The 24,300-nt window shown below is 42.7% G+C and overlaps 2 protein-coding genes across 2 annotated transcripts in view; both read right to left on the reverse strand.

The window, feature by feature from the left end:
* Window positions 1-3,940: 3,940 nt before the first annotated feature.
* LOC111966253 (PRELI domain containing protein 3B) lies at window positions 3,941-10,264 on the reverse strand. The gene is made up of 6 exons (XM_023990742.2): window positions 10,149-10,264; window positions 7,346-7,514; window positions 6,710-6,799; window positions 5,101-5,171; window positions 4,877-4,979; window positions 3,941-4,744 (listed from the first exon to the last, which is right to left on the reverse strand). Exons 1-6 carry the CDS (start codon window positions 10,178-10,180, stop codon window positions 4,628-4,630), a joined length of 582 nt encoding a protein of 193 aa, XP_023846510.1. The 5' UTR covers window positions 10,181-10,264; the 3' UTR covers window positions 3,941-4,627.
* Window positions 10,265-18,033: 7,769 nt separating this feature from the next.
* Window positions 18,034-24,300, reverse strand: part of LOC111966892 (piezo-type mechanosensitive ion channel component 2-like) — a 30,961-nt gene continuing 24,694 nt past the window's right edge. The window contains exons 39-54 of the mRNA XM_070444618.1: window positions 23,774-24,046; window positions 23,346-23,604; window positions 23,055-23,243; window positions 22,766-22,967; window positions 22,478-22,610; window positions 22,124-22,271; window positions 21,811-22,025; window positions 21,555-21,713; window positions 21,286-21,433; window positions 20,868-21,056; window positions 20,672-20,764; window positions 20,384-20,553; window positions 20,019-20,135; window positions 19,721-19,800; window positions 19,293-19,521; window positions 18,034-19,099 (exon numbers count right to left, since the gene is read on the reverse strand). Coding sequence (XP_070300719.1) covers window positions 18,847-19,099; window positions 19,293-19,521; window positions 19,721-19,800; window positions 20,019-20,135; window positions 20,384-20,553; window positions 20,672-20,764; window positions 20,868-21,056; window positions 21,286-21,433; window positions 21,555-21,713; window positions 21,811-22,025; window positions 22,124-22,271; window positions 22,478-22,610; window positions 22,766-22,967; window positions 23,055-23,243; window positions 23,346-23,604; window positions 23,774-24,046 — 2,857 coding nt within the window. The 3' untranslated portion in view covers window positions 18,034-18,846. The remainder of the gene's footprint in view (window positions 19,100-19,292; window positions 19,522-19,720; window positions 19,801-20,018; window positions 20,136-20,383; window positions 20,554-20,671; window positions 20,765-20,867; window positions 21,057-21,285; window positions 21,434-21,554; window positions 21,714-21,810; window positions 22,026-22,123; window positions 22,272-22,477; window positions 22,611-22,765; window positions 22,968-23,054; window positions 23,244-23,345; window positions 23,605-23,773; window positions 24,047-24,300) is intronic.

The following is a 24,300-nucleotide window of genomic DNA, read 5'->3' on the forward strand; positions in this document are numbered from 1 at the left end:
CTTCTTTATTGCCCTTGTCTACAGCATATTACGATTCCCAGGGTGCATTTCTTCACCCATTATGCAATGCTCTGCCTCGTTAGCCTGCAATTAGCTTAGCTAGCTGGCTATCAAGCCCAAATGAAGCTTAGCCCAAATGAAGCTTATGTCATAAGTTATGAGTGCATTTCACATTACTTATGGGTTGTAAATATATTATAAATCTTGCATGAATGTCATGCTAAATACATGTTAATGTCATTGTCACCAATTAACTGCAATACACTCGAAAATAATTTGAAGATAGATACTAAGTAGGTAGTTACACTAACCATAACACAGAGTTACTGTATCTAGCCAGTTAGCATGCTAGTTATCCTGACTGCTACATCCGAAATAATAGTATTTGCAACAATAACAGCCAAGTTTCATTTTAGCGACTGTCTTATAAACAACAGTCCAAACAACATGAAACATTAGGCCTATCTAAATAGCTAAACCTGCTGCTTCTGAAATAAAGTGTTTTCAAATATGACAGTGACTTTCCAAACATCCATCCAACAACACTTAGATGCCTATTGGATATGGACGAAGCCATCGGTGACATCACCCTGTTGTTTTCTATGAAAATGCTCAGTGGCGCGTTTGATGATTAGGAAATGTCATTTCAGCGTGTCGCCATCTTGCTACATGGAGGAGTTTTTTGGAAACATTGCATGCGCAGTTTGAGCGACTCTAGGAAGTGATGTTGCATGCTAGCTCAGTGCTGCCCCCTCTCAAGGAGTATCTCAAGTTGAAGGCCGACCAAAGTACTGCAGGCTGCCATTAGCAACTAAATTGTCCTTATAACTTTGTATGTGTGTGATTTTAAAGTAATCGGTTCAAGGACATACACTACATGACCAAAAATATGTGAACACCTGCTCGTCAAACATTTCATTCTCATTCCAAAATCATGGTCATTAATATGTAGTTGGTCCACCTTTGCTGCTATAACACTTTCTTGGGAAGGCTTTCCACCAAATGTTGGAACATTGCTGCGGGGATTTGCTTCCATTCAGTCAAAAGAGAATTAGTGAGGTCCGGCACTGATGTTGGGCAATTAGGCTTGGTTTGAAGTCGGCGTTCCAATTCATCCCAAAGGTGTTCGATGGGGTTGAGGTCAGGGCTCTGTGCAGCCCAGTCAAGTTCTTCCACACCGATCTCGACAAACCATTTCTGTATGTATCTAGCTTTGTGCACGGGGTGCATTGTCATGCTGAAACAGGAAAGGGCCTTCCCCAAACTGTCGCCACATTGTTGGAAGCACCGAATTGTCTAGAATGTCATTTTATGCTGTAATGTTAAGATTTCCCTTCACTGGAACTAAGGGGCCTAGCCCAAACCACGAAAAACAGTCCCAGACCATTATTACTCCTCCACCAAACTTTCCAGTTGGCACTATGCATTGGGGCAGCTAGCGTTCTCCTGGCATCCGCAAACCCAGATTTGTCCGTCGGACTGCCAGATAGTGAAGCGTGATTCATCACTCCAGAGAACGCGTTTCCACTGCTCCAGAATCCAATGGCTTTCCACCACTCCAGCCGACGCTTGGCATTGCGCATTGTGATCTTAGGCTTCTGTCCAGCTGCTCGGCCATGGAAATCTATTTCATGAAGCTACCGACGAACAGTTCTTGTGATTGAGGGTGACTGTTGTCGACGTGTGCAGAGGGTCCCTGGTTCGAGCCCAGGTAGGGGCGAGGAGAAGGACGGAAGCTACACTGTTACATACAGTCAATGGTTGTTAGTCCAGGACTAGGCTTAATCTGTATCTGGGAAACCGGCCCTGCATGGATAAATAAAGAGATGCTAAATGTTGACATCACTCTTTTGCAGACCTGGAAAATGTTGTGAAGATGTCAGTGTTATCTAGACTGAGTGGGAAGTTCTGTAATGTATGCAGAAATTAAAGCACAACCCTAGTCCACTATAGTAGGCCTATTCATGTTCATATTGAACATATATACTGTACATCGTCAAATCACGTCATCATGAAATTACTTTACCCTACAAAACCATTGTGTAAGCCTAGGCCTAATGACTGGTCTGTTGAAATAGTTACCCTGAACCACAGGCGTTCGTTTGTGGCAGCCAAACTGGAGGGCATTGCTTTACCCACCATGCATTACATGGTTAACCCTATGCTGAAGGTCCAGCAGGTCTGTATCGGTCTTAATATCTATTAGTGTACATTTTAAACCATTATTCTATATTTGATAGTAGTTTCATAGACCGTAGGCTGGGAAATGTGTAATTATGTTTAAAGTACCTGTCCAGTGTTTCCAGATTTCTATGAAATATGACCTAACCTACAATATGAGTGAAATAGTATTCCTTAAAAAAAATTAAAAGTATGTTAAAAGAAGATTTTGTGTTGGAATGGTGTGGGCGTACCCCTACAACAGAATGGTATGGGGGTATACGACCATAAAAAAATATTCATGTCAGTAGACCACTGATGGGCCTAAGAAATTCCAGCCTTTAGCTATGGCCATGTAAGAGTAAAAAGTAACATTTTATCTATAAATACAGTTTAAACTTTTAGTACATGCCCACATGATCACATCTAAGACAACCTGTTCATGAAACAATAACATTTTATTGAGATCATTTCAGTGTTAATTAAGTACTTCTGTTTGACATTCTCGGAATGTGTACTCATATATAGCCATTGTTTTCAAATGTTCCGCGCATGACACTTCATTCCTGAAACAAGTGACTGATATCTGGAGTGCCACTCAGACTTCATCCAACATCAATGCAACCCTGACACAAGTGGGACAACAGTAACACATTTTTAAAAGGGAGTTTGGGAAGTTAAAGGGGAGTGTATCTGAATAGGCATATGTAGAACTGATTCTATGGCGTAATAATGCTGCATTCATAACCAAGTGGGAAGGTGGTATTTACCAGATACGACTGGGAAAAAATCCACTTAAAACCCCCACAACTGGTAATTACTAGTGGGGAACTGTCATCCTCGAGCACCTTCTCCCACATGCTGACATCACCTACTAAGGAAATTCCCTCGATAACAGCATTTTCTTCATTAAATGCAACATAAAATCAGTTTTTTTTTAACACCAATTTGTTTATATGACAGATTTTGGTTTATGGTTGACGCAGCTTGTTGGCCAATAGCCAATCTGCGTTTCTCAAAGCATGTGAATGCATCCAACATGACTTTACAATGGGTAATTACTACCGAACACAGCAAATGTCACTGCTGGCGGGAGGAGACTGGTGAGATGAACCACTGCAGTAGGTTACACCACTAAGAGCTTATAAAACACAAATACTGTCAGATGACACCAAATGAGGGGGCAGAAACAATCCTGGTAGGTTCAGGATCACAAATGTGATTTGTTTGTTTTACTCATACTTTGATGACATTTTACAGATGGGTTGTTCAAGACTGCACAGAGTTAAAAACCAACAGTCACTCCTGTCTAATGATCCTGAACATACCCCATCGTAGTGGCCACCGTTAACGTTCACTGACTGTGCACCCAACACTACAGGGGCACTATTCATAAGGTTGTGGAAATCACATACTGTTGTAACTGTTGAGAACCATTTGGGAGAATTGAACAAACGTATCCACACTTCTGAACATAGCGAATACAATGGTGGTACTCTTGTTACTTGGTAATACGTGCAATAACAATGAGTTAAAGTAATTAAAATTCACATGTTCATTACTGAATATATAACAGTAACTTTAGAACACCACACAAAACAGACCCACAAACGTAATATTAGTTTCTCTTCTCAGTAAGTTAATTGTTCCCTGAAAATGACTGCTAGCCTATTTAATGGTTGTAAGTGCATGGCTGGCATAGGCAACATAGAATGATGTTCAATTGAAACTTCAAGTGCCAGAGGATACCAGCTCGCTGCAGAATAACAATAAGAGGGCAGGAGGAGAATAAATAAACCTGATGACCTGTAGGCACGGTGTGATACAAAATGTTAGAAGACCAGAAATCCCATGAGCCTCGAATGCAACCCGGTTCAACCCTGTTTACTGCTGCGTTCATAACCAAGTGGGAAGTCGGAATATGCCACATACGACTTGGAAAAAGCCACCTGAAAGGCCCTCCGACTGGTAATTACTAGTGGGAAACAATCCAGAGTTCCCACATGGAGACTTCTGACGTCACCTACTAAGGAAATTACCTTGATAACGACAATTAAATGCAACATTTATAAAAATGAATCTATTAATATGGTTTTTGAATACTATAATTTGTTTGCAAACATGATAGCTGTACTTTACGCAGCTTGTTTACGCAGCTTGTTTGCCATTTGCCAATAGGCTTTTCTCAACAAGTTCAAAGCATGTGAATGCATCCAACTAGTATTTAAGACCTCACAACTGGTAAATTCCCACCTCCCATTTGGTTACGAACGCAGCATGCCGTCATCAGCTTCACTCTGTGTACCCAACAGTGTGTACCCTGCTTGTATGGGCAGTCCGCTGACGGAAGGATGCTTTCTTGTGACAGAAAATTAGTGGGCCAATACAGGAGGTGGCTGTGCTGGCAGATTAGGGGGAGGTCTCCCTTTCAGGGGAAATGTCTGAGTTCCATTGAGATGGCGGCTGATCATTTCTCTGCGACTGCGGCTGCCATGGGGATGCGGATTGTGGCCTGTGCCGTTGCTGCCAGCTCCTCGATCTCTGTGTTTAACCGCCTGATGACCCACTCCATCGCCTCTCGTCCCTGAACAAAATACCAAACACACATGGGGAAGTTATGGGCTGAACATGGCCATACATGGATGAGATTGTTTTCTCATACTATTTCCATTCAAATATTCCATCCAGGCTGCAGGTGTAAAGTGAGAGGACTTACTTTGCCTGCGTTTGCCGAGATGGTTTTGGCCATGAGCCCCTCCAGGTAACTGCTCAGACTAATTCCTTTCACAGAGATAAGTGCCTCTTGTGTCAGTATGGTCCTAAACATAAAGATAAACAGAAGAAAAAGTTTAGCTGTGAAACTCAAACCCATTTATACATTTTGCTGTATTTAACCTTTAAAATCAACCCATAAAAAAAAGGTGTGTGTGTACATCTTACTTTTCGGGATCCTGCGGATGCGGCCTGTATGTTAACTTCTCGTCCACAGATACTATGTTAGTACATGAAATCTGAAAGCAGAGGAAAATGCATCAATGTCAGTTTACAGGGCTAAAGATAGAGTTAGCTACACTATCCACAAATGTACACTGAACAAACAGTGTACATTTGTAACAGGTAAAGTGCTGGTCCCATTTTTCCTGTGCTGAAATAAAAGATCCCAGAAATGTTCCACAAGCACAAAAAGACTCTCTCTCTCAAATGTGGTGAGCAAATTTGTTTACATCCCTGTTAGTATTTCTCATTTGCCAAAATCATCCATCCACCTGACAGGTGTGGCATATCATGAAGCTGTTTAAACGGCATTATCATTACACAGGTGCACCTTGTGCTGGGGACAGAATGCCACAGACGTTTTAAGTTGAGGGGGTGTGCAATTGACATGCTGGCTGCAGGAATGTCCACCAGAGCTATCGCCAGACAATTTAATGTTAATTTATCTAACATAGGCCGCCTCCAACGTCATTTTAGAGAATTTGGCAGTACGTCCAACTAGCCTCAACTGCAAACCATGTGTAACCACGTCAGCCCAGGACCTCCACATCCGGCTTCTTCAACTGCGGGATCATCTTGAGACCAGTCACCCGGACAGCTGATGAAACTGGGTTGGCACAACCAAAGAATTTCAGCACAAACTGTCAGAAACCGTCTCAAGGAATCTCATCTGTGTGATCGTCGTCCTCACCAGGGTCTTGACCTGACTGCAGTTCGGCATCGTAACCGACCTCAGTGGGCAAATGCTCACCTTCGATGGCCACTGGTATGCTGGAGAAGTGTGCTCCTCACCTCTTGAATCCCGATTTCAACTGTACCGGGCAGACGGCGTGTATGGCGTTATGTGGCCGAGTGGTTTGCTGATATCAACATTGTGAATAGAGTGCCCCATGGTGGCGGTGGGGTTATGGTATGGGCAGGCATAAGCCATGAAAACAATTGCCTTTTATCGATGGCAATTTGAATGCACAGAGATACCGTGACGAGATCCTGAGGCCCACTGTCGTTGCATTCATCCACCGCCTCATGTTTTAGCCTGAATGCACAGCCCCATATCGCAAGGATCTGTACACAATTCCTCGAAGTTGTAAATGTCCCAGTTCTTCCATGGCCTGCATACTCACCAGACATGTCACTCATTGAGCATATTTGGGATGCTCTGGATCGACATGTACAACAGCGTGTTCAAGTTCCTGCCAATATCCAGCAACTTGTTCCTGCCAATATCCAGCAACTTGGCACAACCATTGAAGAGCGGGACAAGATTACACTGGCCACAATCAACAGCCTAATCAACTTTATTCAAAGGAGATGTGTTGCGCTGCATGAGGTAAATGGGTCACACCAGATACGGACTGGTTTTCTGATCCACGTCACTACCTTTAAGATGTGTGACCAACAGATGCATATGTGAAATCCATAGATAAGGGCCTAATCATTTAATTTCAATTGACTGATTTCCTTATATGAACTGTAACTCCGCAAAATCTTTGAAATTGTTGCATGTTGTGTTTATTTTTGTTCAGTATACATCCGACAATAGGTTTGAACTCACATTTGTAGATTGCAGCTCAAAAGTCTTTTCCTTGGGGTCCACCACCGAATGTTCCTGGATGTATGTGTTGGTTCGTGTTATACCAATGAGCTGGGATAAAAAAACAAAAAAACAATGACGTCACTGTCAGTGACATGTTTGACATCAATGACAAAACATCCTCAGATCTGTTGATTCACAAGTTAAGGTTTAAGAAACATTTACCCAACAACTTCATGCGGTCTTGATTACACAACACCAGTCTGAAACGTCTAGCTGAGACAACCTTCAGTAGAAGGTCTAGCAGAGCTGAGGTCATGGCAGTGCGCAATCATGTAACTACCACAGAGCTGTACAGACAGCCAACTGTTCTGAGCATTACCCACTTCCCCAGTTCACTGGAATGAGCATCATTCAATATTTTGCCTAGTCTAACAGAAAGCCTATACATACTGACTTAAACCTAACTGCTCCGATTGAATTTGTCAACATTAGTACACTCAACTTCTGATAAACGCAATGGATTTGGATTGTTGCGTGTGCAGAAAAGTATATCAATATCTACAGCAGTGAGACTGGTGACCTGCAATGCACTTATCAGGATAATCATATCAGCGGCAATACTGGAGACAGGCATCCAGTGTGCTGAGGACTTACAGTCTTGGCCAAGGAGGGCAGTCCCCATTCTGTGCTGAGCAGTCTGTTGCTGTATAGCCGGCCCTGTGTGTCCACATGTCTGTTCAACACATCCACCCCTACCACGCCAGGGTTCATTGGGTTGGGATACTTCTGCATTGCTGCCTTGGTCACAGTCTCCCACGGGTGGCTGTGGGGGGGGGGCAAGACAGGAAATCAATATGACTGTAATACTATCATCACGTGGACATCATGGCGTGCGCCAAAATGAATTCATTTGAAAACCTGTCCCGACATTTATCTGACTAAACTTCACGGTGAAGGAAGTTTCTGATGAACTCCAACAACTGAGTGGAGCAGAGACCAGGCTTTGGGGAATTCAGCTCTGACTAGTGATTAACCAAGGTCAATACTTATATATTAAAAATATATTATGAAACATTTACCTTGTACCCATGTTTGTCCTCTGTAGTTGCGTGCCTTTGTTAGCTGCAATTCATACTTATCAATAAACATTAATCAAATTCAACCATCGACTGTTTCCTTGTTGAGATTCAAGTGACATGTGCATTTGCGCTGAGTAGTCAAATGGGAGCAACAGCAATGAGCAAACCGTCAATGGTTGTATTTGTTTAATGTTTATTTAAAAAGTATGGATTTCAGCAATCAAACCGATACGGAACTACAGAGGACAAACATACGTACGTTTCAGAATTAACTTTTTTTTTTTTTTAAGTATTGACCTTGGGCGAATCGATGTAGTTGGAGCTGAATTCCACAAAGCCTGGTGTCTGCTCCACTCCATTGGTGGAATTAATCAGAAACTTCCTTCAACATGGAGTGGTTTAGCCAGTTAGACATTGTACTGTGGGACGTGTATTATGAAATATTCATTATGGGTTCAGTAATAGAAGTAAATGTACTTGGTTTGACCTTGACCATGTATCCTTTTTAATGTACAAATGCAGCTTTGTTTACAATCGCATGCTAGGTTTCCATCCAATTGGCGACATGATTTATGCAAATATTCTAAAATGTGCATTTTCCCACCAGAGATGAGTTTCATTCAAATTGACTTGATGCAGATAAAAAGCTGTGTGTGATGACGTAGTGCAAATACACATACTTTTTGCAGTTAAATTCCCATGTACTAAATAAAAAAATACAAGTTAAATGGGCTTTGCATTTTCAACTCTATTGATGGTTCTCACAACAAAATAATGGTGTTATATAGCAAGTGTTGGTATTAGCAGGTGCACTCTAGCCAACAGGTTGCAGATGTAGGCTGGCCTACCCGCACTCTATTATGAGATTATAATGGACAAAAGAGCAAGATTATTTGTATTTGTCAAACAGGCAGCCAAGCATCGATGATCATGTCACCAGAATAAGACCAACAATATTTATTGGAAAGGAATATCAATTGAGCGCAACATCTGGCACTTTCTCAAACCTGTGAAGTTCTTCCTAATTTATTTTAACTGCATGTTTTCCCGACTAGTCGTTGTGGGAGGACCACACATTGTCGTGTGACTCCAAGTTCTTCGATATTATATCAATATTTCTCACAATTAATTTTAAAGATACGGTAGACAAGGTGGGATCTTTTTGTATTTTGTCAACGTTTGGAAAGTTTACAGACAAAATGTTCCAATCAGTCCAGTATTTTTTTTTTTATATATTTTTTTTAAGACATGTACTTGACTCGCATAAAATGGTAGGATGGAAACCTGGTTAGAGGCATAAATTCCCCAGAGTATTAAGCCCTGGTTATTGGAACATAAGAAACATGATCCCACCATTGTGCCTCCAGTACAGTAGGTAGCTAGCTAGCTGGCATAGAACGCACTTTATTCGAGTCTCAGAGAGTGAATGCCTGTTTTTTGCATTTAACAGGGGCAGCCAATGTGAAATGTTGTGGCCTTTAACTGCCCCCCTACGATGAAATCGGAGAAGCGACAGTGGATCCGTCCGTTATGCACGCGTTCTCAGACAGCACTGGGACGATTGAGGAAACTTGGGTGAACAAAATTACACCGATTGGCCCAAGGTGGGAGTAAATAATTAACTTAAATGTGTTAGTCACACTATCTCAATTGGCCCAAGGTGTTACGACATGTTTACTGTTGCCATGTTTTAGCTTGTTGGCTTGGACTTGGACTGTTGCCGTTCTTATTATACCTCAGTGACCGTTATGTAATGAGAAACACCTTTAACGCCATTTCAATACAGCTACGTCCGGAAGTGACTTTTTCTATTGCAGGTTACGAAAACATAATGAATTCGCATGACCTTACAAGTATAGGCCAACCACCCGAATCCCGTGACATTTTGACAATTAACAAGTTCGACCACTGCTGGATACTTCGACTGGAATGCATTGACATAGTTAATTAGTTACGTGTAATGTGGCTAACTAGCAGCGTTAGCTAACTAGCTAGTATTATTTGGTAGGTTAAAAATCCTGTTTAGTGACGTTAATATAATTATGGCTGGCTGTTTTCTCGATATAGATTGCTTCTACGAATGGCTTTCAACAATAGCTAGCTACAACAATAGACAGAGTTTGATGTGTTGGCTAGCCAAATAGCTTGTTAGCTAGCTAGCTACAACGTTAGCTGCTCTAACTAACACTCATCAACTTGTAATGGCAGCAGGCTAGCGCTAGCTGGCTAAAGTCAAAGAGCTAACGTTGCCCGGTTGGGAACCTAGCTACCACAACCAGCGCTAGCATGCTACAAACTTAAATAAGCTAGCAAGATAACGTAATATCAAGCGTATTTAAATTAAGCACTTTATAAATCCTTATTAATAAATTACTCACTTGAATATGTGTTCGGAGGTCCAGATCTTCATGTTTTAGACCGTTTTGTCAGGGCTTGCGAGTCGGCCACTTATGACAGCTTGCCCTCAGCTGTGAAGGAAACGACGTTGCCCACAAGTGGCAAAATTATGGTCCGTCCCCCTCCACCCACTTCTATAAAAAAAATGATCAACCAATCAGAGAAAAACATGACGGAGTTAACTGCATTAAAATCTCTGGAATTTTTCTGACAAGTATTTTTGAGTAAGAATTTATTTCGTACATATCTCCTTACATAACGTGAAAGGCTGTGCCTACCAAATTTAACGGGCTGTCAATTGCAAAGCACAGACCCGCACCCAGGAAGCCAGTCAACGCTAGGTTACAAGAGAAGATTGCGGAGAGAAGGCACATATAGAACAGTGGGCTAGTTATACAAATCTTTGGAGAATGTTAAGACACAGATAGAAAAATGAGCTAGAAAAATGGGTTAGTTATGAAAAAAAAAAAATTTGGTTAAGAGATATTAAAGAAAGGAGGAGATAGGGATCCCATTGGTCAATGAATTCTGAGAGTTGTGAGGTCTGTCCTACTATCCAGGTCTGTACCCAAACAATTTAAACTTCTACTTTTAAAAATCCACCTCTCTAAAAACAAGTCTCTCACCGTTGCCGCCTGCTATAGACCACCCTCTGCCCCCAGTTGTGCTCTGGACACCATATGTGAACAGATTGCCCCCCATCTATCTTCAGAGCTCGTGCTGCTAGGTGACCTAAACTGGGACATGCTTAACACCCCAGCCATCCTACAATCTAAACTTGATGCCCTCAATCTCACACAAATTATCAATGAACCTACCAGGTACCACCCCAAAGCCATAAAACACGGGCACCCTCATAGATATCATCCTAACCAACTTGCCCTCTAAATACACCTTTGCTGTTTTCAACCAAGATCTCAGCGATCACTGCCTCATTGCCTGCATCCGTAAAGGGTCAGCAGTCAAACTACCTCCACTCATCACTGTCAAACGCTCCCTGAAACACTTCAGCGAGCAGGCCTTTCTAATCGACCTGGCCCGGGTATCCTGGAAGGATATTGACCTCATCCCGTCAGTAGAGGATGCCTGTTTTTTTGTTTTTTTAATGCCTTCCTCGCCATCTTAAATAAGCATGCCCCATTCAAGAAATTTAGAACCAGGAACAGATATAGCCCTTGGTTCTCTCCAGACCTGACTGCCCTTAACCAACACAAAAACATCCTYTGGCGTTCTGCATTAGCATRGAACAGCCCCRGTGATATMRWWRTTTTCAGGGAAGTTAGAAACCAATATACACAGGCAGTTAGAAAAGCCAAGGCTAGCTTTTTCAAGCAGAAATTTGCTTCCTGCAACACAAACTCAAAAAAGTTCTGGGACACTGTAAAGTCCATGGAGAATAAGAGCACCTCCTTCCCAGCTGCCCACTGCACTGAGGATAGGAAACTCTGTCACCACCGATAAATCCACTATAATTGAGAATTTCAATAAGCATTTTTCTACGGCTGGCCATGCTTTCCACCTGGCTACCCCTACCCCGGTCAACAGCCCTGCACCCCCCACAGCAACTCGCCCAAGCCTTCCCCATTTCTCCTTCTCCCAAATCCAGTCAGCTGATGTTCTGAAAGAGCTGCAAAATCTGGACCCCTACAAATCAGCCGGGCTAGACAATCTGAACCCTTTCTTTCTAAAACACTCTGCCGAAATTGTTGTAACCCCCATTACTAGCCTGTTCAACCTCTCGTGTCGTCTGAGATTCCCAAAGATTGGAAAGCAGCTGCGGTCATCCCCCTCTTCAAAGGGGGGGGACACTCTTGACCCAAACTGCTACAGACCTATATCTATCCTACCCTGCCTTTCTAAGGTCTTCGAAATCCAAGTCAACAAACAGATTACCGACCATTTCGAATCCAACCGCACCTTCTCCGCTATGCAATCTGGTTTCAGAGCTGGTCATGGGTGCACCTCAGCCATGCTCAAGGTCCTAAACGATATCTTAACCGCCATCGATAAGAAACAATACTGTGCAGCCGTATTCATTGACCTGGCCAAGGCTTTCGACTCTGTCAATCACCACATCCTCATCGGCAGACTCAACAGCCTTGGTTTCTCAAATTATTGCCTCGCCTGGTTCACCAACTACTTCTCAGACAGAGTTCAGTGTGTCAAATCGGAGGGCCTGTTGTCTGGGCCTCTGGCAGTCTCTATGGGGGTGCCACAGGGTTCAGTTCTTGGGCCGACTCTCTTCTCTGTATACATCAATGATGTCGCTCATGCTGCTGGTGATTCTCTGATCCACCTCTACGTAGATGACACCATTCTGTATACTTCTGGCCCTTCTTTGGACACTGTGTTAACAACCCTCCAGACGAGCTTCAATGCCATACAACTCTCCTTCCGTGGCCTCCAACTGCTCTTAAATGCAAGTAAAACAAAATGCATGCTCTTCAACCGATCGCTGCCTGCACCTGGCCGCCCGTCCAGCATCACTATTCTGGACGGTTCTGACTTAGAATATGTGGACAACTACAAATACCTAGGTGTCTGGTTAGACTGTAAACTCTCCTTCCAGACTCACATCAAACATCTCCAACCCAACGTTAAATCTAGAATTGGCTTCCTATTTCGCAACAAAGCATCCTTCACTCATGCTGCCAAACATACCCTCGTAAAACTGACCATCCTACCGATCCTCGACTTCGGCAATGTCATTTACAAAATAGGCCCTCCTTATACCCTACTCAATAATTGGATGCAGTTTATCACAGTCCATCCGTTTTTTCACCCAAAGCTCATATATACTACCCACACACACTGTACCTGCGCTTCAGTGGCTGCCATCGTTCATACTCGTGCCAAACCCCCCTAGGACTCCAGTCATCTACAAGCCCTGCTCGGTAAAGTCCCCTTATCTTAGCTCGCTGGTCACCATAACAGCACCCACCTGTAGCACTCGCTCCAGCATGTATATCTCTCTGGTCACACCCAAAACCAATTCCTCCTTTGGCTGCCTCTCCTTCCAGTTCTCTGCTGCCAATGACTGAGAACGAACTACAAAAATCTCTGAAACTGGAAACACTTATCTCCCTCACTAGCTTTAAGCACCAGCTGTCAGAACAGCTCACATATTACTGCACATGTACATAGCCCATCTATAATTTAGCCCAAACAACTACCTCTTCCACTACTGTATTTATTATTTTTGCTCCTTTGCACCCCATTATTTCTACTTTGCACATTCTTCCACTGCAAATCTACCATTCTAGTGTTTTACTTGCTATATTGTATTTACTTCGCCACCATGGCCTTTTTTTGCCTTTACCTCCCTTATCTCACCTCATTTGCTCACATTGTATATAGACTTATTTTCTACTGTATTATTGACTGTATGTTTGTTTTACTCCATGTGTAACTCTGTGTTTGTTGTATGTGTCGAACTGCTTTGCTTTATCTTGGCCAGGTCGCAATTGTAAATGAGAACTTGTTCTCAACTTGCCTACCTGGTTAAATAAAGGTTAAATAAAATAAAATAAAAAAGCATTGAATACATTGCAAGTTGAGGGGTTTTCACAACAGTAGGCCGGGCTATAAAAAGTCTATTGTCCTGCTAATAGGAAACATTTGCATGATGGGCTACATTCTTTATTGTAACCACAATGTCACACATAATTTGTATCTACCTTTCCAATTACTTTTAGAGTTTGGGATTTACAATTGTGCGCTTTTAATTATTAGTTACATTGTTTTAGTTCGAACGTGCAGACTTTTTTCTTTTTATTATTGTTTAATGTAGGATGCTAAATATTTGACCAGTTGCAATTGTAAGTAGGCCTAATAAAATAAATCCTACTTCTATTAAGCTGTTAAGCCTCATAGCCTTCCTCAGCCAGTTAAGTTATTTTATATAGGTCTAGGCTCCATCTCCATCTGTTGGTGTGCAACACTCGCATAACAAGTTAGCTATATTTTCAGCACCAGCCACTGTTCACCTCCTGATTACGCTGCGGTTGCCACCAGTTGTTTTTTAAATGTAACCTTTATTTAACTAGGCAAGTCAGTTAAGAACAAATTCTTATTTACAATGAAGGCCTACCCCAACCAAACCCGGATGACGCTGGGCCAATTGTGAGCCGCCCTATGGCACTCCCAATCATGGTAGGATGCAGCCTGAATTCGAACTAGGGACTGTAGTAAAGCCTCTTGCACTGAGAAGCAGTGCCTTAGACCGCTGCGCCACTAGGGAGCCATGACCAAAATATACAGTTGAGGTCGGAAGTTTACATACACCTTAGCCAAATACATTTAAACTGAGTTTCACAATTCCTGACATTCAATCCAAGTAAAAATTCCCTGTCTTAGGTCAGTTAGGATCACCACTTTATTTTAAGAATGTGAAATATCAGAATAATAGTAGGGAGAATGATTTATTTCAGCTTTTATTTATTTCATCACATTCCCAGTGGGTCAGAAGTTTACATACACTCAATGAGTATTTGGTAGCATCACCTTTAAATTGTTTAACTTGGGTCAAGTGTGTCGGGTAGCCTTCCACAAGCTTCCCACAATAAGTTGGGTGCATTTTGGCCTATTCCTCCTAACAGAGATGGTGTAACTGAGTCAGGTTTGTAGGCCTCCTTGCACGCACACACTTTTAGTTCTGCCCAGAAATGTTCTATAGGATTGAGGTCAGGGCTTTGTGATGACCACTCCAATACCTTGACCTTGTTGTCCTTAAGCCATTTTTCCAAAATTTGGAAGTATGCTTGGGGTCATTGTCCATTTGAAAGACCCATTTGCGACCAAGCTTTAACTTCCTGACTGATGTATTGAGATGTTGCTTCAATATATCCACATAAATTTCCTACCTCATTTTGCCATTTATTTTGTGAAGTGCACCAGTCCCTCCTGCAGCAATGCACCCCCACAACATCATGCTGCCTCCCCGGTGCTTCACGGTTGGGATGGTGTTCTTCGACTTGCAAGCCTCCCCTTTTTCCTCCAAACATAACTATGGTCATTATGGCCAAACAGTTCAATTTTTGTTTCATCAAACCAGAGGACATTTCTCCAAAAATTATGATCTTTCTCCCCATGTTCAGTTGCAAACCGTAGTCTGGCTTTTTAATGGCGGTTTTGGAGTAGTGGCTTCTTCCTCGCAGAGCAGCCTTTCAGTTTATGTCGATATAGGACTCGTTTTACTGTGGATATAGATACTTTTGTACCCGTTTCCTCCAGCATCTTCACAAGGTCCTTTGCTGTTGTTCTGGGATTGATTTGCACTTTTCGCACCAAAGTACATTCATCTCTAGGAGACAGAACGCGTCTCCTTCCTGAGCGGTATGATGGCTGCGTGGTCCCATGGTGTTTATACTTGCGTATTATTGTTTGTACAGATGAACGTGGTACCTTCAGGTGTTTGGAAATTCCTCCCAAGGATAAACCAGACTTGTGGAGGTCTACAATTTTTTTCTGAGGTCTTGGCTGATTTCTTTTGATTTTCCCATGATGTCAAGCAAAGAGGCACTGAGTTTGAAGGTAGGCCTTGAAATATATCCACAGGTACACCTCCAATTGACAAAAATTATGTCAATTAGCCTATCAGAAGCTTCTAAAGCCATGACATAATTTGCTGGAATTTTCCAAGCTGTTTAAAGGCACAGTCAACTTAGTGTATGTAAACTTCTGACCCACTGGAATTGTGATACAGTGAATTATAAGTGAAATAATCTGTCTGTAAACAATTGTTGGAAAAATGACTTGTGTCATGCACAAAGTAGATGTCGTAACCGACTTGCCAAAACTATAGTTTGTTAACAAGAAATTTGTGGAGTGGTTGAAAAACGAGTTTTAATGACTGCAACCTAAGTGTATGTAAACTTCCGACTTCAACTGTATATATATATTTTTTTTCTCTCAGAACATTAACCGTGTGTAGGTAGATAAGTGTGTAGGTAGATGTGGAAAGATAGATACAAATGATTTGTTGCAAGTTGGGGAGGGGGGGGTTCACACCTAGCTCAATTTGGGGAGGGGTGGTTCACACCTAGCTCAGCTATTAGACATTTCTTTAGTAAAGGCTGAATAGTCTATAGTTCAGCTAATAGCCCATCCTGCTAAAACTAATAATCATACCTCTTCCCCTTTCCACATGTTAAAGATTCCAGTTGATGAAGTGTTTTTAGCCACAATTGGCCCCAACCATAATTGGGTCACATTTGGGCACAGTCAATAGCATGCTGGACTTCGGGCTAGAAAACTTCTCGCTTCGTTACATTATTATGCCTGTCTCAGAGCAAATAGCCTGGATTGTTACACCCATCTCGTTCCTCACTCTCTTCCACACATCATTCAGTACACTTGTGGTGCATGCTGGCAGGATGTACTGTTTTTTATTCTGTATATATGAATTACAAATCAGCCTTTACTTAAATCATGTTTCTAGTCTATTGCATAGTTACAATGTGTAATCATTTTTTTTATTTAACTAGGCAAGTCAGTTAAGAACAAATTCTTATTTTCAATAACAGCCTAGGAACAGTGCCTTGTTCAGGGGTCGAACGACAGCTTTTTACCTTGTCAGCTCAGGGATTCTATTTTGTAACCTTTCAGTTACATGTCTAACACTCTAACCACTAGGCTACCTGCCACCATTGATAGGGCAGTAGTGGTAAACACTGTTGAAGTGTATAATTTTAATACATACAGTTGAAGTCGGAAGTTTGTAGGAAGTTTGTTTTTAACTGACTTGCCTAGTTAAATAACGTTTAAATAAAAAATACAATAATTTAATGTAGGTAGGCCGTGAATGGCATCACACACCAGTACAGTAGGTGGCGGTGTATGCACTTACAATTTGGATGCGATCCGCCAACCAAATTCCAAGGAAGAATACGGGTCAACGATAATGACGTCATCACGCACATTTCTGAGTTGTCCTTGAACGAAACATCGCTGGAAAAATGGTTGCATACTGGAGACAAGCTGGCCTTAGGTAATATTACATTTTTTTACAATATTACATTTTGCTTGTATTCTGATTGTACGGTGATGCACTTAAATTATGTAGTTACTAAATTGCATATTTGCTTGAGAGCTCTGGTGTGATGGATATGACTATCCAGCTAGCCGGAATGCTAACACGTTCAATGAACTTGACAAGCTTCCTAACGTGTTTCCCGTGAGTTATATCAATTGTCTTAATTAGTGTGGTACCACTCTTTTTGTTATACGTATCGTCGTGGTTTAAGAACACATGACAATGAATTAAGTATAATTCAGATGCTAGCCTCAGCCTGTTGGCTAAAGTGTGATTATCTGTGTCCTCTGCAGCTACATTCGCTTCTCTGCGATCTGCGCAAGTGCAGTCCGTGCGGCACTGAAACCCCAGTTCAAAGTCGAGGCACTGAAGGTTGCCGAGTCCAGCGTCAAAGTCTACGTACCAAAGGCTGTAGCATGTAAGTGTTGAAAAGACAAATCATGAATCACTACAGTATTTGGGATAAGAGGTGGAGATGCTGGACTTCAATTCATCTACCACCCACTAACCATCACACTATATTGCCTCATCTGCTCTTGCTATCACACCTGATACATTTTTTTTTGTACTTACTGCAGCTGCCAAGTAAGCATGTCAGGTATTTGTCATTACCATAGACATAGAACACTACAGAACTGCAGATTATCAACACACCTTAACGCCCATAGTGGGACAATATCAGCTCTATATCAGATTGTCTATGGTCATTACTCTGATAATCTGCAGTTCTCAACAAATAGCTAGCTACCATCACTAGTTCATAGTTTCTAAGATCAGTTTAACTTGACACGCTTTATCTTGCAGGATCTGAGTACGTCATCATGTAATGGATGTTCTTCGGGGCCAAGAGGATCTGTCACTGTCCCGGCCAACATATCTTTGTGATGGATGACAACGCACGGGTTACATCTAGATTTGTCGAGAGACGGGAAGACTTAACAGAATGGATTTTTCCCCTTTAATTTGTAATTAAGAAAATGAAATAAAACTCCCATCTAAAAATAATTGTCTGCTAGATTGATAAACTCATGCCTTACCTGGCAACATTAACTGTGAGTGGCTCATAAAAAGTGAACACATGTAAAAGTAGGCTAAAAGCTCTGAACTTGGCCTTGTAGTTCAAATATTTTATTTATTGAATTAAATGCTGTACATGAACTACAGTGTGAAATGAGAATGAATACTTTTAGATTAGCTTTTCAGTGGAGCGAAACAGGGTCGTGTTCAGTGTGTAAAGTTACAGAATGTTGAGAGAGAAGCAGGTCTGTTCTACATAATGTATTTCTATCAGCATTATACAAGACATTTGTATCTATGATGTTGCAACTAAACTTAAATTAAATTGTTTAACATTAGGAACACTTCTGATTGGCCTATGGTCGTAAAATCATAAGTCACTGAAAAATGCATGCATTTTACAATCAAAAGTGCAACTCCAGGGGTGTATTCATTACATCTTGCAATGGAAGCTGTTTGGTTCTTAAACGAAACAGGGAGGGACCTACCTGAATTTGTCTTGAAACTTTCTGTTTTGAATGAACGGTTTCTGTTGCAAACATTTTGCAACAGAATCGGCGTGATGAATACACCCCAGATAAGAACCAAAAGCCAAATCGTCCTCTTCATAACAAATGTCATCATGCTCTCTAGTCGCTCTTCTCTCTGGTAATCTTGATCATGGTCTCCGGTGAGCGATACAGGAAGATGAGCTTCTCAAACAGTGTTTCCTCCAGCTCCATCTCGCCAGTCTCTCGCACAACAAAGATGTCCGTGCAGAGCTTCAACACTCGATCCACACACGGCAGCTCCTCAAACATAATGGAGCGGGATATCCCGTTGAAGAATTCCCTGACAAACTTCCCGACGACCAGCACCACAGACATGTACAGGCCCACGATTCTGCCGTAGCAAGGTGGAATCAGGTTGAAGGTCGAGGCCAGACAAGCAACATTAGCATATAGGATTCCATGGAAAAGGGCAGAAAGAGACTTTATTTAGCAGTGAGAACAAATCAACAAGTTAAAAGGAGAGTCCTATCAAAATGTAAATAGCTCCTGGGGCAGCATTGCGAGGGTTTTGTTTTTTAACCTACCCCTGTCCTGCAAGAGCATCCAGGCTGGGGGGACTGACTTTGTCGTTGAACACCACTATCTCAAGCTTGTGGCAGCTGCTCTGGACGTGCCCCTGTCCAGGAGTGCATTGCTCCACAATCCACCACTGACCCCCCTCTGCACTTCCATTGTCTTCTGCGCGCTGTAGTTTGATGGACAGGGGCCAGAAGAAAGCAAAAGTCTGCAGGTCCTCAGGCCGATCCGAGTGTTCTGTGGTGTTACAGATGGAACAGGGAAGATTTGAATAAAACGAGAAGCAGAGACCATGACATTTTTAAGATCCCATAGTAATATAAGCATCTGCATTTGTTATGTTGATGTTCTATACCAGTGGTATTGAACTCTTACCATAAGAGGTCCAAAGTTGAGTGTTCTATACAGTATGAAGGTTGGATAGAGGGTCACTAACCTACTTTCAGACGGGTGGCCATCTTGGACACAGGTCCTCCGGAACCCTTGAGGAACTTGGGCAGGAGAGACTCAATGATCCTATCAGAGAGATTGAATTGAGCATATCAACACCAATATATAATAACCGTTGTGATCAACTCTTTTATAGTTGGGGTTATTCTGAATGTAATAAGTTCCTTTACATCTAGCTTTCAGAGTTAAGGTTATGTTATTGATGTTATGTAATGTTGACTGTGGTTGTGAACTCCAATAACATTTGATGATATAGTGAGAGTGCTGTGATGATTGAGACTCACACAGAGTCACTGCGTGTCCCTTTAAGCATCTGAACTATCTGATCCCTCAGGGCCCGGTCCTCATACTTCACAGTGTGTTCCCCCACGGTCTCCACGTTCATCGACAGAGACGCATTCCTGGGGAGGAGGGGCACATGTACACTCACAGAGTGAAATCACAACCACTATCACTCACTGGTTACGTCTAGTTGTTTATGGCTGTATCATTTGGCGTATGTTTATGGCACTAATCATACGGTCTTGGCAGTCAAAAAGTCAAAGATCCGGTCCTTGAGCCTCAACAGTGTTGCACCCTGTTCACGTATAACCAACCCAGAGCCCTATCCAACCCTTGTTAGTTGCTGGTCCTGCTACACTGCATGTACCTGAGTAGTACCCATCGCAAGGTGATGTAGATATGGGTGGAGTTGCTGAGTTCATGGATCATAGCGTCACGGCTGGCAGGGCTGATGCTCCACAGCAGACTGGCATCACTCTTGATCTTTGCAATGACAATGTCCTCGGCCATGTAGTTCCCAAGGAACTGCATAGCTGACTGAGAGAATGAGACAGAGGTAAAAAGAGAGAGAGAGGAGTACGTCAGAGGTCCTTATCCTTAGGGTCGATTCCACAGCACCTCAAACTTGCAACTTGTAGATGGAGAACACTCTTACTGGGTGAGTGGCATAGAGGTTGTTGAGCCGGTTGAGGCCTGCAACTGAGTATGGCACCAGGTTCTGCTCCTGGGCACTCATTGTGAACAGTGGCTGTGAGAAACACACACAGAAAACACCAGCACTAACAGTTTCACAGAAGAAGAAAAAACGTTACATAAAACAGCGATTGTGAGCTGATGGGGCCATCGCAAACCTCATATCCTGCTATGCTGAGCTGAATAGAGACATCTAGAGGCTGATTGGTCACTCCAGCCACTGACTTGACCAATGACATGAAGAGGAGGGGGAACCAGATGACGCTGATGAGGAAGAATATGATGAAGCCACCCATTCCATACTTCACCACCATTTTCTTCTTCTGCCCTGGGATGTGTGGGTATTTCTGTACAAATTCATAGTTCAACACAATTTCAAATCAGTTCAAGTTTAACACAATTGTTCTTGACACAAGAATTGTGTGTTCATAGACATCAAACAAACACGAAGACAGACAAACCCCTTCAATTCTACAGTGATTCACCATCGACTATCAATCTGATATACTCTCTACAGAGATGAGTTGGGAACTGTCAACTCCTACCAGCCTATTGGCAGTTCGGCTTCCCAGTTACCTTCTCCGACTCCCTCCAGCACTTGAGTATGAAGATGTTGGCATAAATGTCCTCGACACAGATCCAGCTGCCCAGGCTGAGGGTGGTGTCGGTCCAGACCCAGTCCATCACGGCACGCAGCTCTATGAGGAACGGAACCAGGCGGAACCTGAGGAGGAGACATGAACAACCCAATGCACTGGTATTATGGGATTATCTAAAACCCTTACAAGGAAGTGGATGGCTTTTCATCTCGCCTTTGCTTATCTATCATAGAGCATCGACTGTACCCTTGAAAAAGGAATAGGTTGAGGTAGTTGTAGTTCTTGGTCAGGAAGTTTCCCAGCACACCATTTGGGTAGCCACACTTGATCTGGTAGGCCGAGAGGCCAAAGTAGATGCACTTCACAAAGTACCACAACTGTGCCACCTGGTTCATGTTGAACCTCCTAGAACACAAGAGAATGACCGTGAAAAAGGTAAATAAGCAGCTCCTTTTTTATAATTACATGTTTTATTTACACTATAGTAAACGTGAACTCTGACCTCTCAGTCACCCCAGGGAGTATGAAAAACATCCAAAAGTGGATACCAAACACCAGCACCACTTGGAAGACACATTTTCCCATTAGGGTTTTGCGGAGGTACAGAGCGCGGTCCACTATCATGGTGCCAAACTGGATGAGCAGCATGACCAGGAAGGCCGATGGGACCTGGTCCTCCCCAAGAGCATCTGTGATGTCAACACCAGCACTGTGTTTCTGTTCCGACACAAAAGGAAAACAGTGAAACAGATCCACTAGAAACAAATAGGCCTAATAGCTCTCCAAATACAATTTTGACTCAAACAGGCACTTACCCCAAACGCCCAGTATCCAAATATGATGACAATGAAGTTGACCACGTCAATCAGAAACATGAGAGCGTAGACGTCACACACTGGGCTGCACTCTGGGTGAATTATGTCATAGAAGAACTGCCTGATGGGTAGGTATATATGCAGGGCACTGCGAAGACAAAAGACAACCATGGCTGAAAATATTTGTTCATTTTTAAACCAAAAATCAGTACTTAAAGATGCATTCATGTCCAGTCAAAAGTGCTGCCTCCTGGACTTGTTTTTAAACTGCCATTTATCATGGGGATGTGTAATTAAAGTAACAGAACACACCTACAATACATATCAGTACATGATAGTGCACTAAATGCTCACACTTCAATGATAGCAGCTTTAGCCTCCAGCATCCTTTCTCTAATCAGCTTTTTGATGCTCTCCTTCCTGGTCAGGGGAACTTTATTGTGGTGCCTCTTCTTCTTGGAGTGGCGCTTTGTGAGCCGCATATCACCTGCAACAATATCCCATCCACATCAAGAGACGTTCGTATATTCAGGTTGAGTAACGTTTCACATCTGTCCAGGCAACACCCCATTTCAACTTCAATACGCTTTCAAACAAATGAGATGTTTTCAGCACTATGCTTATGCTGCTGAATGTATGTACCGTTTGTCTCAGTGGAGTTGGCTTTTCCACATCTGCAAAACAAGGACGCAGTCGAGGCCGGGAGAGGGAGGCAGGGCAGTCTTTGCTTCGGCTCGTCCCCTTTTTTTTCTCCTCCACTCGTCTTAATCTTCTCCGTCTTCTTCTTTAACTTCTTGAAGAAGTCCGGCATCTCCACCTCTTTGTTATCCCAAAGACCGTGGCACTACGGGGAGAAGAAGAAAGTATTGAGAAGTTGTGCTTTCGTATATTCTATATGATGTAACACAGAAACCACCATTCCCGTCAGTACCTTCAGAATGGAGCGATGGAAGAACAGAGCCAGCATTTGAATCAAGTCAAAGAGAACATAGCCATATTTCTTCTCTACCCCAATGATGTTGGGCAGAGCAAAGGGCCGATCTGCATTGATGCCTCGGTAGACCGAGGTAGTCCAGGGGAAAAAGCCAAACTGGAAAAAATACTTGACCACCACAATCAGCTGGAAGAGATAGGAATCATCAATCAACCCTCCATCTAACCAATCAACCAACTAACCAGCCAATCAACATATCACTCCGTTGGGGGTGCCTGCTGTGCGTACCTCTGTGTAGATGATGGCAGTCATCCAGAAGCGCTTGGTTGGGCGTGGCACAGACAGCATGGCCCAGAGGAAGATAAGGATGGGCAGGATCAGGCTGAGCAGGGAGGCAGACACCATGTGGTTCAGGATGATCACGAAGTAGCACAGCATCTCTGACTTCGACACCATGGTGTTGTACAGGGCAAACACCAGTCTCAGGTGCCTCGGGAGAGACTGGAAAAACTTATCAGACTCTTCAATTTCCTCGTTATCAAACATGCTGCAACAGAGGGCAAAAGCAGTATGTGAGTATCCTGAAGTGTAAATTAAATGTGTGATACTCAACTTTAATTTACTACGAGGTAATGTGACACAACTGAATGGGTCCACTTGACTATACCACAATTGTAACCAGAAAAACCACAAAGTCCCAATCTCCCATGACTGACTTGTTGAGCAGCAGCTCACTAGCCGTGAGGTTCCTGGTCTCACTCAGAGGCCGGGGGGAGTCTGGGAAATCTTCACACTTCTCATCACACTCCAGATAGTCCAGGGAGATAAATCCTGAAAACATCACAGCTTGTTCCCTCTCTTCCTCTTCTTCCTCCCTCCATTCCTCCTCCTCCATTCTATACTCCTCCTCCGCTGTATACTCCCCCTCCTTTCTGCGTGCATCCTCTCCTTCACTGTCCTCCTTATCAGGAGCAGTATCATCGTGGCTGCTGAAAAAAGTGTAATTATATGAAGTAATAAGATGGAGTCAAAGACATTATTAAGATAGAAGAGTTTATAAAGGTGTATAGAGAGTGAGTAGATATGAAACAATATATACAGTAAGTCTGGTATACAGAGTAGAGAAAACCATAAGTGAAGTCACCACTTAGATAATTCATTTGATGACACAGTAGTAGCAATACAAGGATATAACATCTATAGAAAGACAGGAGTACTTATGGGGGAGTTGTTGCTGTATATA

The sequence above is a fragment of the Salvelinus sp. IW2-2015 genome, linkage group LG7 (assembly GCF_002910315.2).
Source record: "Salvelinus sp. IW2-2015 linkage group LG7, ASM291031v2, whole genome shotgun sequence".
In the NCBI taxonomy this organism is placed as follows: Eukaryota; Metazoa; Chordata; class Actinopteri; order Salmoniformes; family Salmonidae; genus Salvelinus; species Salvelinus sp. IW2-2015.

What these genes read in the sequence shown, in the direction of transcription:
- LOC111966253 (XM_023990742.2), bottom strand. Translation starts at nt 10,180, where the DNA reads ATGAAGATCTGGACCTCCGAACACATATTCAA. An exon ending in ACCTCCGAACACATATTCAA is followed by an intron (nt 7,515 to 10,148) that starts GTGAGTAATTTA and finishes CCCCCCCCACAG; the next exon opens with CCACCCGTGGGAGACTGTGA. An exon ending in TGCCCTCCTTGGCCAAGACT is followed by an intron (nt 6,800 to 7,345) that starts GTAAGTCCTCAG and finishes TTTTTATCCCAG; the next exon opens with CTCATTGGTATAACACGAAC.